At 39.6% G+C, this 17279-nt stretch overlaps 1 protein-coding gene across 4 annotated transcripts in view; it reads left to right on the forward strand.

The window, feature by feature from the left end:
* The window catches only part of SFXN1 (sideroflexin 1), a 47854-nt gene that overhangs the window by 14944 nt on the left and 15631 nt on the right, over window positions 1–17279 (forward strand). For 3 of the 4 annotated variants that reach the window (XM_032260390.1, XM_032260389.1, XM_032260391.1), the window contains 5 exons: window positions 11624–11794; window positions 12644–12742; window positions 13956–14031; window positions 14619–14704; window positions 15991–16118. In XM_032260390.1, the coding sequence (XP_032116281.1) occupies window positions 11624–11794; window positions 12644–12742; window positions 13956–14031; window positions 14619–14704; window positions 15991–16118 (560 nt within the window). The remainder of the gene's footprint in view (window positions 1–11623; window positions 11795–12643; window positions 12743–13955; window positions 14032–14618; window positions 14705–15990; window positions 16119–17279) is intronic. The other variant, XM_032260392.1, reaches the window with a different exon arrangement.

The following is a 17279-nucleotide window of genomic DNA, read 5'->3' on the forward strand; positions in this document are numbered from 1 at the left end:
CCCAGCACTTTGGGAGGCCAAGGCAGGCGGATCACGAGGTCAGGAGATGAGTCTATCATGGCCAATATGGTGAAACCCCATCTCTACTAAGATTTTAAAAATTAACTGGGCACAGTGGTGCTTGCCTGTAATCCCAGCTACTTTGGAGGCTGAGGCAGGGGAATCGCTTGAACCCAGGAGGCAGAGGTTGCAGTGAGCCGAAATCACTCCACTGCATATCAGCCTGGGCAAAAAACGGAGACTCTGTCTCAAAAAACAAACAAACAAAAAAAAACAAGACTGAGTCTGGCCAAGTTCTGCCGTGTGCCAATGTGCATAAAGAGGGAATACACAAACACCAGGAGAACATCCTGGAGCCTTAGGAGAAAATAGTGAAGGACAGGCACAAGCCACAGAAAGCAGAGAGGCTGAGATGAGACGACCACTACGCGGCTGAAAAGAAGATGGCATAAGGAAGATTGCCAAGAACCTACAAATGTAATTGAAATCAAAAGGCTCACTAAAGACACTGGTAAAGAACCAATATCAGAAATCACACAGTAAGAAAAAGCAGAATTACAGATGGAGAGAATGAACCCGAGAAGCTTCCCAGGGGTGAAGACCAGAGGTCAGCAAACTTTTTCTGTAAAGGGGCAGACAACAAGTATTTTAGGCTTTACAGGTCATGCGTTCTTTGTTACATATTCTTGCTCATTTTCATAACCCTCTAAAAATGTAAAAGTCATTCTGAGCTGACAGGCATAGAGAAAAAGGCCAGGCCACGGACTAGTGTTTGCCGATCCCTGGTGTAGATGAAAAAGAAAGGTATGAGAAAGACTCTGTAGGAGGAAAAGAGAATGGAGACTGAAGATAAAATTAATTGGTGCTCCTAAAGAGGAAACTAGAAAAGTGCAAATAAGCAATATTAAATGTATTGCATAGCAACAGAAAATAGAATGGAATTTTCCTTAGGTGAGAAAAATCATTTCTGTGATTAAAGAGACCTGCCCTATTTTAAGCAGAGACCCACACATGGCAATTTTTTTCCTTTTAATTTTTTCTATAAACTTTTAAAACTTCCCAAAGCAGCCATGAACAGTAAAAAAAAAAAAAGCTCCTAAAAGGGAACATATCAGAAAGGGCTCAATATTTTCATCTCTCTGCTGAATGTCAGAAGACAGTAAGCAATGTGTGCAAAGTTCTCAGGAAAAAGAGCAGTCACTTGGGAATTTTAGTGCGGATCATCTTTATTTGCAACAGCAACAGAAAATATGAAAATGCGGCCAGGCGCAATGGCTCGTGCCTATAATCCCAGCACTTTGGGAGGCCGAGGTGAGCGGATTGCCTGAGGTCAGGAGTTTGAGACCAGCCTGGCCAACATGGTAAAACCCCATCTCTACTAAAAAAAAAGAAAGTACAAAACATTAGCTGAGTTTGGTGGTGCATGCCTATAATTCCAGTACTCAGGTGGCTGAGGCAGGAGAATTTCTAGAACCCAGGAGACAGAGGTTGCAGTGAGCCAAGATCACGCCACTGCACTCCAGCCTGGGCAACAAGCACAAAACTCTGTCTCAAAAAAAAAAAAAAAAAAGAAAAGAAAACAAAGAAAGAAAAAGAAAATATGTAAAATAAGCAAGTGCATCAAACATAAACTCTTCATAAACCCTTCTTGAGTGGTCAAAAGATGGTACAAAATTGAATTCCCAAAATAAGCCATAACATAAGGTGATTCCTCAAATAATTAAACATGAATCACCATGTGTCCGAGCAATTCCACTTCTGGGTATATAGAAATGAAAGCAGCAACTCGAACAGATACTTGTACACCCATGTACGTAGCAGCATTATTCACAGTAGCCAAAAGCTGTAAGCAACCCCAGTGTCCTTCAGCTGATGAGATGAACAAATGTGGTTTCACCGTGCAATGGAATCCCATACAATGAAATAATATTCAGCCTTCAAAAGGAGGGAACTTCTGATGCATGCTACAACATGGTTGATCCTTGAAGACATTGAGTAAAATAAGCTAGTCTCGAAAGGACAAATACTGTGTGATTTCATTTATATGAGGTACCTAGAGTAGTCAAATTCACAGAGACAGAAAGTAGAGTGGTAGTTACCAGGGGCTGGGGAATGAGGGAATGGGGAGTTAGTGTTTATTGGGTACAGAGTTTTAGTTGCGGAAGATGAAAATGTTCTAGACGTGGATAGTGGTGATGACCACACAATAATGTGAATGCACTTAATGCCACAGAACTATATACTTCAAACTGGTTAAAATGGCTGGGCATGGTGGCTCACGCCGGTAATCCCAGCACTTTGGGAGGCCAAGGCAGGTAGACCACCTGAGATCAAGAGTTCCAGACCAGCCTGGCCAACATGGTGAAACCCTGTCTATACTAAAAATACAAAAAGTTAGCCAGGTGTGGTGGCAGGCACCTAGAATGCAAGCTATTTGGGAGGCTGAGGCAGGAGAATTGATTGAACCCAGGAGGCAGAGGTTATAGTGAGCCAGGATCATGCCACTGCACTCCAGCCCAGGTGACAAGAGCAAAACTCCAACTCAAAAAAAAAAAAAAAACTACTATTATTATAGTAGGAAATTCTAACATACCTTTTATCGTCTTTGATAGATCATCTAATCACATTAGAATTTTTATGCCCTTTTAATTATTTGATCAAAACAACAATCAAATTACAAAGTAAAAACAATGAGAAAATGAATATGAAACCTTAAGGAATTGTACACAGGGAAAAGTTCATTAAAGCTTTACATATCCATGATTAAACAATAAAAGCCAACAATGAATGAACTGAGAATTCAGCTTAAGAAATTAGAAAACAACAGAATAATAAAAAAGAAATTAGCCAACACTGCAAAGTACTTCCTGGATACTGCTTTAATCATTTTACATTTACTAATGTAACCCTCACAGCCTTTGAAGGTAGATATTGTTATTTCCATTTTAGATTAAGAAACGGAAGCATTAACAGAATCCTTGCCACAGTAGGTGGTAGAGCCAGGATTGAAACCCAGACAATCTGACCACAGAGTTCATGCTGTTAACTACCACATACACTACTTTTCAAAACGCAGAGGACTTAATTTTAAAAAGTCATAAATTAACAGGATTAAAAAATAAATGTAAGAAATTGTCCTTTAGATAAATCCAGAAAAGGATAAGCCTCTGGTAAGTCTATCCAATCTAAAGGAAACAAAACTCAAAATATATAACGAAAGGAATAAGAAAGCTACCTAAAAGAGAAATAGAATATAAAAATAAAGCCTACTATATAGCTTTTTTGCTAAAGATTTAAAAAATCTTAGTGAAATATATAACATTCTATGAATACAGTATATAGATTACCAAAATTGACTCAATCCTAAAGGAGGCAGGGAAAGGGGAAGAAAAGGTATGAGGAGGAGGTAAGACAAACAGAAAACAAATAGCAAGATGGTAATGAAAGAAAAATGTTTCCCACAAAAATCTCAAAGGCCAGGTGGCTTTACACAGGTACAGAAACAATTTTTTCACAAGAAGAATATCAAACCACAAACTCCTGCAGAAAGTAAAACAGTCAGAAAACACTTCATCATTCATCTCATGAAGCTACAAATACCCTGATGCAAAACCAGAAAAAGGGACTAAAAGGAAAAATGACTAATACCCCTCATAAACATAGACACAAAAGTTCTTAGCAGAATTTAACAAATTAAATCTACCCAGAAAGGGCAACACCCAAAATAAGCAGAACTCAAGTAGAGTTATGACAAGAATGCAAGATTGGTTTAACATTTAAAAATCACTGTATCAGTAGTCTAAAACAGAAAACAGTATTATCATATCAGTAGATGCAGAAAAAGCAGATAAAACTCCAACATCCATTCATGATACAGCTGTCAGAAAACTAGAAATAGAAAGGAAAAGTACATCTACAAAAACCCTACAGCTAACATCAAACCTAATGGTGAAATTATAAACACGTGCCTCCTGAGAATGGGGAGCAAGGCAAGGATTTCTGCTGTCACTACTTTTCTTCAGTGTTGTGCTAGAGGTTCTAACTAGGGAAATAAGAGAAATTTTAAACATTTTTTTCAAAAAAGACAAAGATTGGAAATGAAAAGGAAAACTTTCCTTATTCACAGAAAATGTGATCATCTATATAGAAAGAATTTACCAGGCTGGTGGATCACCTGAGGTCAGGAGTTTGAGACCAGCCTGGCCAATGTGGTGAGACCCTGTCTCTACTAAAAATACAAAATTAACCAGGTGTGGTGGCACATGTCTGTAATACCAGCTAGTTGGGAGGCTTAGGCAGGAGAATCACTTGAACCTGGGAGGTGGAGGTTGCAGTGAGCTGAGATGGTACCATTGTACTCCAGCCTGGGTGACAAGAGCAAAACTCTGTCTCAACAACAACAAAAAAAGAATTTACCAAAAAATCAACTAGGATAAATGGGTTTAGTAAGGTTACAAGGTACAAGATCAATATACAAAAATTCAATTTCATTTCTGTCTAGTAGCAATTAACAATTTTGAAATTTTTAAAATAATGCCATTTTCAGTAGCAACAAAAATATTAAGTACTTGGAGATCACTTTAACAAAATATATAAAATGCCTGTACACCAACACAGGCACACACACACACACACACACACACACAAATTGCAGAGAAAAAAAACAGAGCTTGGGGTCTTTTTTAAATGGAGAGATATACAGCGTTCCTGGATTGGAAGACTCAACATTGTTAAGATGTCATCTCTTCCCAAATTGATATAAGATTCATTGTAATCATCAAAACTCCAGCAGGCTCTTTTTAGACACTGGCAAGCGAGTTCTGACGTTTATATGGAAATACAGGGAGCTTAGAATATTGGAAACAATTTTGAAAAACAGTAAAGTAGAGAAACTTACATTACCTGGTCTTAAGACTGACTATAAAGCTCTCGTAGTAAAGACAGGTTAGCATTGGTGTAAGGAGACATATTTAGATCCGTGTAACAGAAGAGTATCCTGAAATAGGCACAAACATCTGTAGTTAACTGACTTTATACAAAGGGGAGATAATTCAATGAGGAAAGGATATTCTGTTCAATGAATAGTTCTGAAAAAATTAGGTTGTTATACAAAAAATGGACCTTGATCCTTACCTCATCCTGTAAAAAAAATTTAACTTGAAATGGATAAGAGACCTAAGTATACCAGCTAACATTATTAAGCTCCTAGAGAAAATCTTAGGACTTTGATGTGGGCCAAAAAAAAAATTTTTTTTTTTTTTTTGAGACAGTCTTGTTCAGCCGCCTGGGCTGGAGTACAATGGCATGATCTGGGCTCACTACAGCCTCCATCTCCCCGGTTCAAGCAATTCTCCTGCCTCAGCCTCCCGAGTAGCTGGAATTACAGGCATGCACCACCACGCCCAGCTAATTTTTTATATTTTTAGTAGATACAGGGTTTGACTTTGTTAGCCAGGATGGTCTCGATCTCCTGACCTCAGGTGATCCACCCACCTTAGCCTCCCAGAGTTCTGGAATTACAAGCGTGAGCCACTGAGCCCAGCGATATGGACAAAAATTTCTTAGATAAGACATAAGAATGAACAATGATCAGTGGAAACAGAAAGAAAGGAAACACACTGATAAATTGGACCTCATCAAAAGTAAAAAGTCTTTTTGTGAAAAAAGACACTGTTTAGAAAATAAAAATGCAATTCACAGACTGGAGAAAAATATTTGTAAAATGTGTATTTCATAAAGGATTTGTATCCAGAAGATATAAAGAACTCTATCAATATTGAACAGTATCAGTTGAACTATATCACTCAGTAATTACCCAACCCGGTTTTTTTAAATGGGCAAAAGATTTGAGTAGACTGAGGACACTTGGTCATAGAAAATACAGGAATAGAAAGTTAGCATATGGAAGGATGCTCAGCATCATTAGTTACTAGGGAAATGCAAATCCGCAAGGAGATGCTACTTCACACCTATTTCACCTACTAGACTTTGTAACCACCCAGTGGGTTCACTTTGCCTCCTGCCTAGACAGAACCAATTAATCAAGACAGGGGAATTGCAATGGAGAAAGGCTAATTCACGCAGAGCCGGCTGTATGGGAGACAGGAGTTTTGTTATTACCCAAATCAGTCTCCCCGAGCATTCAGGGATCAGAGTTTAATTTAAAGATAATTTGGTGGGTAGGGGCTTGGGAAGTGGGGAGTACTGATTGATCAGGTTGGAGATGGAATCAAAGGGGGTCAAAGTGAGGTTTTCTTAATGTCTTCTGTTCCTGGTGTGATGACGGAACTGGTTGGGCCAGATTACTGGTCTGGGTGGTGTCAGCTGATCCAAAGTGCAGGGTCTGCAAAATAGCTCAAGAACTTATCTTAGGTTTTACAGTACAGTGATGTTACCCTCAGGAGCAATTTGGGGAGATTCAGACTCTTGGAGTCAGAGACTGCATAACCCCTGAACTGTAATTTCTAATCTTGTAGCTAATTTAGGAGCCCTGCAAAGAGAGACTGGACCCCAGGCAAAAAGGGGTTCTTTTCAGGAAGGGGCTGTTACCAATTTTGTTTCAAACTATGAACTGAACTCCTTCCCAAGGTTAGTTCAGCCTAGGCCCAGGAATGAACAAGAACAACTTAAGTGTTAGAAGCAAGAGTTGGTTAGGTCTGATTTCCTTCACTGTCATAATTTCCTCAGTTATAATTTTGCAAAGATGGCTTTGGAATAACTAAAAAGAATTGATAAATAGCTGGTACATCCATCCATCAAATGGATTAACCAACTGATATAAACAACAGGGTACATCTCAAAAAAGCATTATGCAAAGTGAAAGAGGTCAGACACAAAATACACAAAATAGATATCTACTCACTGTATGAGTCCATTTGTATGACATTCTTGACAAGGCAATGTAATGTTAGAAATTAGATCCATTGGTTGGCAGAAAGGGAGGGAATAATTCCAGAAGGGCCCAAGGTAACTGCTGGGGACATGAAATACCCTATACCACAGTTCTGGGGTGGTTACACCACTGAGCACATTTTTTCAAAACTTGTCAAATTGGGTACTTAAAGTAGATGACTTTTATGGTATTTACATTACACCTCATTAAAGCTGATTTAATTTTAAAATATTATGAGATCATAGAAAAAAAAGGAAATGCTTCCCAATTCATTGCAACCCTGATATAATAAATGATAAAAAATATACAAAAAGAAAATAATGGCCTGTCTTACAAATGGATAATACAAAAATCCAAAGTAAAACACCAACACATAACATCCAACCTTGTGTTAAAACATGAACTGGTAGAATTTATTCCAAGAATGAAAGGTGATTTATATTTAGGACATTTATTAATGTAATTTATTACATCAGTACGTCAGATGAAAAAAGCCACATCTTGATAGATGCCCAAAAGAAGGTAAAAGTATATATCTATTTCCCATAAAATAATTAATCAGCTAGGAATAATGTGTAGTACTTCTTTAATTATTAAGAATGCATATCTCACATCAGTAGTGAGCACTGCATGAAATAATGGAACACTAGAGCTGAACTTCCCAAAAAGACCTCTAAAGAAAAGGAATGGAATACTTAGAGAAAGAAAAGAGGGAGGAGGGGAAGGGAGCGAGGAATCAAGTGAAGGAGAGAGAAAGGAGGGCTTTGGTAGTCAAATTTGAGAAAGTTCACATTCCACTCTTGAGAATGTCACATTCTATTAACTGTTCAAAGTTTCCAAAAAGTCCAGGAGTGAAAATGAAGCTGCTTAATCATTTTTCTCAAACTTGAACATGAGCCCTTTCTTTTTTTTTTCATAATGCATGTAATATCTAAGAGAATACTCAGCCAGGCACCGTGGCTCTTGCCTGTAATCCCAGCAGTTTGGGAGGCCGAGGTGGGCAGATCACGTGAGGTTAGAGTTTGACACCAGCCTGGCCAACCTGATGAAGTCCCATCTGTACTAAAAATTAAAAAGCTAGCTGGGCGTGGTGGCGCACATCTGTAATCCCAGCTACTCCGGAGGTTGAGGCAGGAGAATTGCTTAAACCTGGGGAGGCGGAGGTTGCAGTGAGCCAAAGATTGCACAACTGCACTCCAGTCTGGGTGACAGTGCCAGACGCCATCTCAAAAAAAAAAAAAAAAAAAAAGAGAGAGACCATAATCAACTGAAAAACCAGAGAGCAAATAAAAATACAATGAGACTACTTATAGTAGACACAAAACAACCGTAGTTTTCTGTATACCAGCAACAAACAATTAGACAGTATTTTTTATTCACTTCATAAGAACAATTTAAAAAAATGTAAAGTACCTGGGAGGAAATGTACCCAGAAATATGCATCAATGATGAAAACACTTGGAGTCATGATAAGTTTGGGTAAATGGAGAGATGTGCAGTAGGGTGGAAAGGCTGGAGATTGTAGAGGTGTCAGTTTTCCCCAGATTAATACAGTTTCAGTCAAAATACAGTTGTGATCACCTATAAAATGGATAAAATCATCCTAAGGTTTATCTGGGAGAATAAATTAATATCTCTAAGGCATTTTGGAAAAAGCAAAAGAAGAATAGAGTGTGGGACGATTGCTCTATCAAATATTAAAATTGACTGTCAAATTAAAATGGTGGGTATTGGCAGCAGAATGTGTAGATAAATGGAAACACAATAGAAAGTTTAGAAATCAAGACTAGTATTCACAAACTCTTAATTGCTGCAGGCCAGCCAAAAGAGAAAGTTAAGCAAGTTTCACATTTTTTTTTTTTGAAATGGAGTTTCATTCCTGTTGCCCAGGCTGAAGTGCAGCAGCACTGTCTCGGCTCACCGCAACCTCTGCCTCCCGGGTTCAAGCGATTGTCCTGCCTCAGCCTCCTAAGCAGCCGGGACTACAGGCTCCTGCCACCACGCCCGGCTAATTTTTATATTCTTTAGAAGAGGTGGGGTTTCACCATGCTGGCCAGGCTGGTGTCAGACTCCTGACCTCAGGTGATCCACCTGCCTCAGCCTCCCAAGGTGTTGGCTTTACAGGCATGAGCCACTGCGCCCAGTGCACATTTCATATTACGAGAATTCCAAATACATTAAAAACTTAAATGACGAAAAGAAACGACTGTTCTGAGAATGCTAGAAATATGGGTGAACATTTATATAATCATTCTAGAGAGAAACTTTATTTATTCCTCCCTGATTACATAAAAATAATAATTTTCAGGACAGCAGATAACGCAACCAAAAAATAAAAATTGGGGTTAATTATCTACAGTGTATAAAGTATATATACAAATTACATAAATAACAATGATGCTGCGGTGGATGGTGATGTTTTTTAAAAAGACATAGTCAAGTAGAGAAAAAAGATAAAAGACATATCTAAAGTTTCAATGTTCTATGTAGCTTTTGTTCCAACAAATTTACTCATTTCTTTGAGAATAATCTTGGATGTGGGGATAGATTTATTTATGAGGGTTTAAAATTAGAAGCAATTAATATGCCCAACACTAGGAAATTGGTATATATTACAGTATTTTATAATCATATAGTAGAATACTATGAAGCACTTAAAAAGATGGTGTATTCATTTCTTAAGGCTGCCGTGACCAATTGCCACCAACTTGAGCCTCACAGTTATGAATGCTTGAGGTCAGATATCAACGTGTGGCAGGGCCATGCTCCCTCTGAGAATCCTTCCTTGGGGCTATCAAGGTTCTAGAAGCTGTAGGAATTTTTTGGTGCTCCTTGGCTTGTGGGTACATCGCTATAACCTCTGCCTCCCTCATCACTCAGCCTTCTGTGTGCGATTGCACATGGCCTTCCTATAAGGACACCATTCATTGGATTTAGGGACCTCTCTAATCCAGTATGACTTCATCTTAACTAATTGCATCAGTAAAGGCCCCATTTCCAAATAGGGTCACGTTCTGAGGTTGCAGGTGGACATGAATTTGGGGGAGACACTGTTCAACCCAGTATAGATTATATAGAAGACTATCTTTGTTTGTTTGTTTGTAGAAAGCCATTTATTTAAAGAGAGAGAAACAGGAGAAGGAGAGAGAAAGAAACAGCTAACCCTCACACTGAGTGAGAGAATCCAGAAAGATGGAATCCAGGAGAGAAAAGCAGCTTCCACACTAAGTGGAAGGGAATAGAGAGAGCAATGGAGTTTTGGAGGGGAAGACAGGCTTCCACGAGAGAGTGTGGAAGGGGACTCCAGAGGGAAAATCCAGGAGAGAGAAAAACAGCTTCCACGGGAGTGTTCATGGAAGGAGATCCAAACATGGAGTCCCAAGAAGACTATCTAAAGACACAGAGAAATGTTTACAATGTATTACTGAATAAAGAAGGTGGTTATGAAGCAGCAGGTCTGGTGTGAAGGCTTTAAGTAAACACATCATATTTCGATCCTAGAAGAGACATTGAAAATATACTTATGAAAACATTACCAGTGGAGATGAGTAGGTAAAGGCTTGAGTGATTTTAATTGGTCTAATGGATTCCTGTATTTTCTAAATTTTTGATAATGAGTATGTGTTTGTTTGATAAAGGGAAGAAATCAAGAATGATGTACCTATCTTTTTTTTTTTTTCCGTCAAGAGTCTTCCTGAGGCTGGACATGGTGGCTCACGCCTCTAATCCAGCACTTTGGAGGCCATGGCAGGCAGATTGCTTGAGCTCAAGAGTTCAAAACCAGCCCAGGCAACTAAGGAAACCCTGTGTCTACAAAAATGCAAAAAAAAAATTAGCCAGGCATGGTGATGCGTGCCTATAGTCCCAGCTACTCAGGAAACAGGTGGGAGGATCACTTGAGCCCGGGAGTTCAAGGCTGCCGTAAACTGAGTTCACGCCATTGCACTCCAGCCTGGGTGACAGAGTAAGACCCTGTCTTAAAAAAAAAAAAAATTCTTCCTGAACTAGTTTTTCATTCTACAGATATAAAAATGAATTAATATTCTTAATTGCCATAACTTTTGTCTAGTTTGTTAAAATATTTTAGAGTTTACAAATTCAAAATACATTACAAAATATGTCACTTAAAGAATATTTCACAGTTGGAAGCTTCCCTATTCCCTATATATAATTTCTTTTCTGGCTTTTCAAAAGTACAGATAATTTGAGATGAATGGGTTTGAATTTTTTTTTTTTTTTTAGAGAGAATCTTGCTCTGCCCAGGCTGGAGTACAGTGGTATGATCACTGCACACTGCAACCTCGACCTGCCAGGCACAAGTGATCCTCTTGCCTCAGCCTCCCAAGTAGCTGGGACCACAGACATATGCCACAACACCTGACTAGTTTTATTTTTTTATTTTTTTTTTATTTTTTGTAGAGACAGAGTCTCACTATATTGCTTAAGCTGGTTTTGAACTCCTGGGCTCAAGCAATCCTCCTGCCTCAGCCTCCCAAAGTGCTGGAATTACAGGCAGGAGCCACTGCGCCTGGCCTGAAATGTTCATTTTAAGTGCTTATTGTCCTGTATGTTTTGAAATTTTTACTGACTATATGTAACAGATTTGTCACTCCATCCAAGCACAAGTGTTTCAGGTGAGCATAAGCTTTTAAAACCTATAGCCACTTGTCTTTAGGGCACTGGGGAGATATTTGAAATGAGCAATTGCCATATTATTTGTTGTTTTCTTAGGCAAGGAATTGTTCCTCCTGGTCTTACAGAAAATGAATTGTGGAGAGCAAAGTACATCTATGATTCAGCTTTTCATCCTGACACTGGTGAGAAGATGATTTTGATAGGAAGAATGTCAGCCCAGGTTCCAATGAACATGACCATCACAGGTTGTATGATGACATTTTACAGGTAAATTATGAATATGTAGCAACAGTTTAATATTACAGAAGCTCAAAGTACATTTTCATATGGAAATAATTTTGTTGAAATAAATGTTATTTTATAGTACATAAAGTGACACAGTCATTAGTTTGATTGAATCGTTCCGCAATGTATTTATGAATCAAAACATCACGTTGAAACTCCTTCAATATTGATGAAAAAAAAAAGCCATTTCACTTTTCATTCCATTGTGTTTAAATGTTGGTACTCTGGGAATCTTTTTTTTTTAACCTTTCCCCTCTGCTAAATAGCATCATCTTTGTTATTCAGAAGGAGGTCAAATTTTTTTTCTAAATCTTAGCCCCAAAAGAGAATGAGATGGAGAAAGAAAATGAAGAGTCTGCAGGCAAATTCTCTTTTGACTCCATTCATACAGATATAGGTATAGATATAAGCGTAGATGTAGGCACACTAAAGGTATATCTGTAGGCATAGACAAGAGCATTGCCTATGCTGTTAGGAGGGCCCAGGACTGCTTGGCTAAAAAGATACAAATTGTATCTTTTTTTTCCAAGAGGAGGGATGTGGCACTTATTGAATGTCTATTCTGTGCCAGGCTCTCTATAAATTTTACCTTACTTCATCCTCATAGTAACCCTGTGAGCTTGGCATTATCTATATCCAAGGAACGAGGAAACTGATGACCCCAGAGGGTAAAAGCTTGCCTAGCACATGGGTCCTAAGCCTGTGACCTTGTCCCAGCTTTCTCCCTTCCCCAGTACAGCTCCTCTCTGGTTACTGCTGTTCACGTTTTCTATTCCGTGCAGCGGCTCGGTCCCAGTGATGGTGGGTATGTGATGGATGGCTCTGTTTTAGGACTACGCCGGCTGTGCTGTTCTGGCAGTGGATTAACCAGTCCTTCAATGCCGTTGTCAATTACACCAACAGAAGCGGAGATGCTCCCCTCACTGTCAAGTAAGGCTGTGAGATTTGACCACTGTCTGCAGTTCTCCATCCTTCATTTTATTAAGTGATGATACTCTCCTATTTAAAAAAAGCATGTGTACAAATTGTTTATATTGTTCAGAATATTATGTAGTATCTTTTTTGTAGCTTTTTCTTTGAAGTGTTTCTTTTTCTCTTGCTCTGTCAAGAAAACTGTCTTCTTCCAGCCTGCCTTCCCAGACATTATGCATGCCGTTAGAGCTGCTAGCAGGATGTACCTCCTTCCCACCCTGGAGCTCATGGCCCTGTAGGACACACAGCAGGCAACATTGGTCTGGCCTCCGATAAGTGACAGGCTGTTTCCCCATCTACCCTGCCTGAGTCAACAGACTCCAACTTGAAAAACAGAGGAGACAAAGTGTGGTCTCTGCAGAAATCAAGGGGAGACCATGGCAGTGTGACCTTTATATCTGATTTGTTTTTAAAATAACTCATCTGTGGAGCCCAAAGGAAAACGATGAGTGTAAATTTTTGTCACCTGTTTTTAAAAAAATAGGCTAACAAGATTAGTTAACCAAAAATGTTAGTTAGCATAATTGTATTACAGTTGAAAGAAAAGTGCTTTTTTATCACTTAAAATGGCTTTTGACAACCCGTATTCTTCTGCTGTTGTCATGTGGAACAAAGGATCTTGAAATCTGCAACACAGTGGTGTTTATCACAATTAAAGTTTCTTTAAAAGAATTGCTTGGGCGTTACAATTTTCAGACGATAAGACAGTATTTTTACACAGGTAAGACATCATTTTTTAAATGGCAGCACTTCATTTTTGCTTTCAGTGTGTATATTAATATTTTGAGAAGTGGTTTTTAAGCAAAGATGCTCCAAATATTTAGCCCAACATGCATTCCCCTGTATTCATAGCTTCCTGCACACAACTCCCCTCCTTTCCACAAATGCAACATGGTTATTTATTTATTTTTTTTAACCAACTCACTTCAAAGAATACATGTCTACTTTTTTGGAGTTATAGTCAAGATGCATGTGAAGAATGCCATTTTTTATGGTCTGCTTGCTTTTTCTCCAGATTCCTCTATTTGTAGAGTGATAACAAATACTGTTTTGTAGACTCTGCATTCTGAATCATGCTCTTTTATATTTCCCTTTTATTTCTTCAAATAGTGTTGCACCAGCGTTTCCTGACATGCCCTCGTCATCTACATAATATCCTTTTCTCTTTCAGTGAGTTGGGAACAGCTTACGTTTCTGCAACAACCGGTGCTGTAGCAACAGCCCTAGGACTTAATGCATTGACCAAGGTACTCAGATTTTTATTTCCATAGTAAAGCTGCTTCATTTGTTATTACCTGTCTGGCTCTAAATCCCTCTATTGTTTCTTAAAATAGTTCAAGTCGTATGGCTTTCTTTTATACTCCTTCTCTTCAACTGCATATTGTAGTTATATCTTCCAGTAAGTTTAGGAAGACTTGTCACCACCAGCACCTGCCAGGACTGTGGTCTATGCCTGGCTCTGTGTACGAAGTGCTGAATGTTCACACATCGTAACAGCCCCCCAGAGGCATTGCAGTGAGCAGTGGGCCTCAGGCCACAGCTCTGAAGGGAGGCAAGAGCATCTCTCTCTCTCTCTCTCCCTTGGCACTCCAAAGCCCATACGTACTCCTGCATCCACACTCAGCTAAAATGCCTTAGAAGCTTGCGTGGTCCCAATACACCCATGTGGGAAATAGACAAGTACTACTAGGACAAGTTTTGAAAGTATTCTTGGCCTGAGTTTGTATGCAAATAGGACTCTGCATTTTTCAGAGCGTTCAAGAAGAAATAAGTTATTTCCATTCACTAGTACAGGAAAAATTAGATAAAGCTTTTGAAATTTTCTCCTCTGCAGCATGTCTCACCACTGATAGGACGTTTTGTTCCCTTTGCTGCCGTAGCTGCTGCTAATTGCATTAATATTCCATTAATGAGGCAAAGGTAAGACGAATATGCACTCTTAGTAGGGATGTGTGCTTGACAGGAGAGGCTCTTGTAATGATTAGTTTTGCTGAAGCTTTCAAATATTTGTTTTAATATGTACAGGTGAAATTACATGAGATCTTGGATTTCCTTCAAAATAAACTGGGGTTGGGGGTGAGGATGGGCTTGTTGATAAAACAGGCTTAGCCACGAGTTGCTAATGATTGAAGCAGGCTGAGGAGTGCGGGAAGGGGCTAGTGCTGGAATAGTCTTTCTGTGTCTACATAATAAAAAGTTTAAAGGACATATCTGAAGTTTACATTGAATTGTGCTTGGGTTGGACAAAGACAGCCTATCCAAAGAAAATTTATTCTCTAAAATAGATTCCCTTTTTTTCCTCCAGAATTTTCTTTTGGGGCTTAAAGTAAGATTATTCTGTATCTTTGGAAGTATTGTTTTAGAACTGGCAAAAATGAAAGGAGAAGAAAGAACAACAAAAGCATTTTGGAATGGATAACGAAAAACAGGGTAACGGCCGAAGTTAGAGTGTTAGTAAACGTAGTTAATAAATGTACAATAGGGCCATGTACGAGTGACTCTTTCCATGTCAGCATATTAAGTTAGTTGACTTAATAATGCTGTGTCTTATATCTATTTCTTATTTGGAAAGTTGCTCACATTTGCACATGAGCATAGAAATTAGCTTTTTCCTGAAGTTAGCATATCCACCCTTTGAATTGTGTTGTTACTGAAAAAGATACACCCTGTTTTAAAAGTTTACTTGTGTTGTTTTACTTTTATTTCTATCAAAGGAGGATTAAACTTCCCATGGTATTTAAAAATAGATGTGTCAGATGGGCATAGTGGCTCACGCCTGTACGCCCGTAATCCCAGCACTTTGGGAGGCCAAGGCAGATGGATCACCTGAAGTCAGGAGTTCAAGACCAGCCTGGTCAACATGGCAAAACCCCAGCTCTACTAAAAATACAAACATTTGCCGGGCACACTGGCCCAAGCCAGTAATTCTAGCCACTCAGGAGGCTGAGGCAGGAGAATTGCTTGAACCCGGGAAGCGGAGGTTACAGTGAGCAGAGATCACACCACTGCACTCCAGCCTGGGTAACAGAGTGAGACTCCATCTCAAAAAAAAAAAAAAAAAAAAAAAAAGATGTGTTCAGTGCCAAAAATGACACTTGAGTGGGTATTTGAATTAAGTATAGGTTTGATCTTTCCCAGTATAGTACTATTTCAGGACATTTCTTGAAGGCATTGGTAGAGCTCTCTGCATGTGTTTTGCTCCGCAGGGAACTCAAAGTTGGCATTCCCATCACAGATGAGAATGGGAACCGCTTGGGAGAGTCGGCAAATGCTGCAAAACAAGCCATCACGCAAGTCGTCGTGTCCAGGATTCTCATGGCAGCCCCTGGCATGGGTTAGCAGGACTTTGTCATGTATTCCATAAATACAGATTGAACGAGTGTTCACAGATCCGTGAACCAGAAAACAAACACAAATATTGCACCTCTTAGTGGAAATTGCCTTCCAGTGGGGGTGGCAGAAAATAAACAAGTAAATAAAGTACATAGTAGGTGCAGAGGTGATGAGGGCTAAAGGGGCAAGGTGGGTAAGGGTGTGTAGGGGTGGAGGTAGGGCAGCCGGGGAATAGCACCGGGTGGAGGTGTGGGAGTGAGCCAAGCAGGTATAAGGGACGAGTACTCTGGCAGAGGGAACCACACAGGCAGGAGTTTGCCGGGTGTGTTGCAGGCATTGCAGGTGCAGGTGCAGCTGGGGCACAGTGGGAGGGGTGGGGAGCAGTAGGAGGGGAGTCAGGAGGCCACGGGCGGCAAAGGGTAGATGGCAGCCCTGGCGTTTCACACTTGGCTTTTAGTCTGAGAGATCAGAAGCCAGGCAGGAATTTGAATCACAGTCTGATTTAGGGTTGTGTGTGTGTGACTCTGGGTGGTGTGTTGAGAATAGGCTGAAGGGGAACGAGAATGTTCAATGGAGGCTGTTTAGGAGGCTGTCTCAGTAATCCAGGCAAGAGCCAGTGACGGGCTGGACCAGGGCCAGAGAGTGACAGTTTGACCAGAAGGAATGGATCTTTATAAACCTCGAAATGAAACTTCCAAAAGCCCTTGGGTAGAAGTAATTTCTACTGAATATTTATTTGTATCAATTGGAAACCCTTGGTAACTGAAGCAAATTGGAATGGTTGGAGCAGGTATTGATAAAATGTGTGCCAAGCAACTACTCAGTTTCCCCTATGGGGACTGGGGACAGCATGACCAAAAATAGAAAGTCTACATTGTGTTTAGTTCTGCTAAGAATCTCTAGTCCACCCTAAGGCTGCTTAGAGCTACCTTCAGACCAGGGTCCTAAAGAAAGTCTCAGACTGAGAAATCAGAGGGCCTGGGAGTCACAGTGCTCTTCACAGAAAGAAACAAATTAGTGTGTTTAATTTTCATCATATAAACTGAATGCAAACAGCACTTCGCAATTAAAATGAAGTTCTCCAGTGAAGTATACTTCATCAGCTGCTGTCAAGTTATCCATTAATGCTATTTTGCGGTTTTTAAATTCCTTTTGTCACTGC

Source organism: Sapajus apella, unplaced genomic scaffold (assembly GCF_009761245.1).
Source record: "Sapajus apella isolate SASKATOON/1434 unplaced genomic scaffold, GSC_monkey_1.0 scaffold117, whole genome shotgun sequence".
NCBI lineage: Eukaryota > Metazoa > Chordata > Mammalia > Primates > Cebidae > Sapajus > Sapajus apella.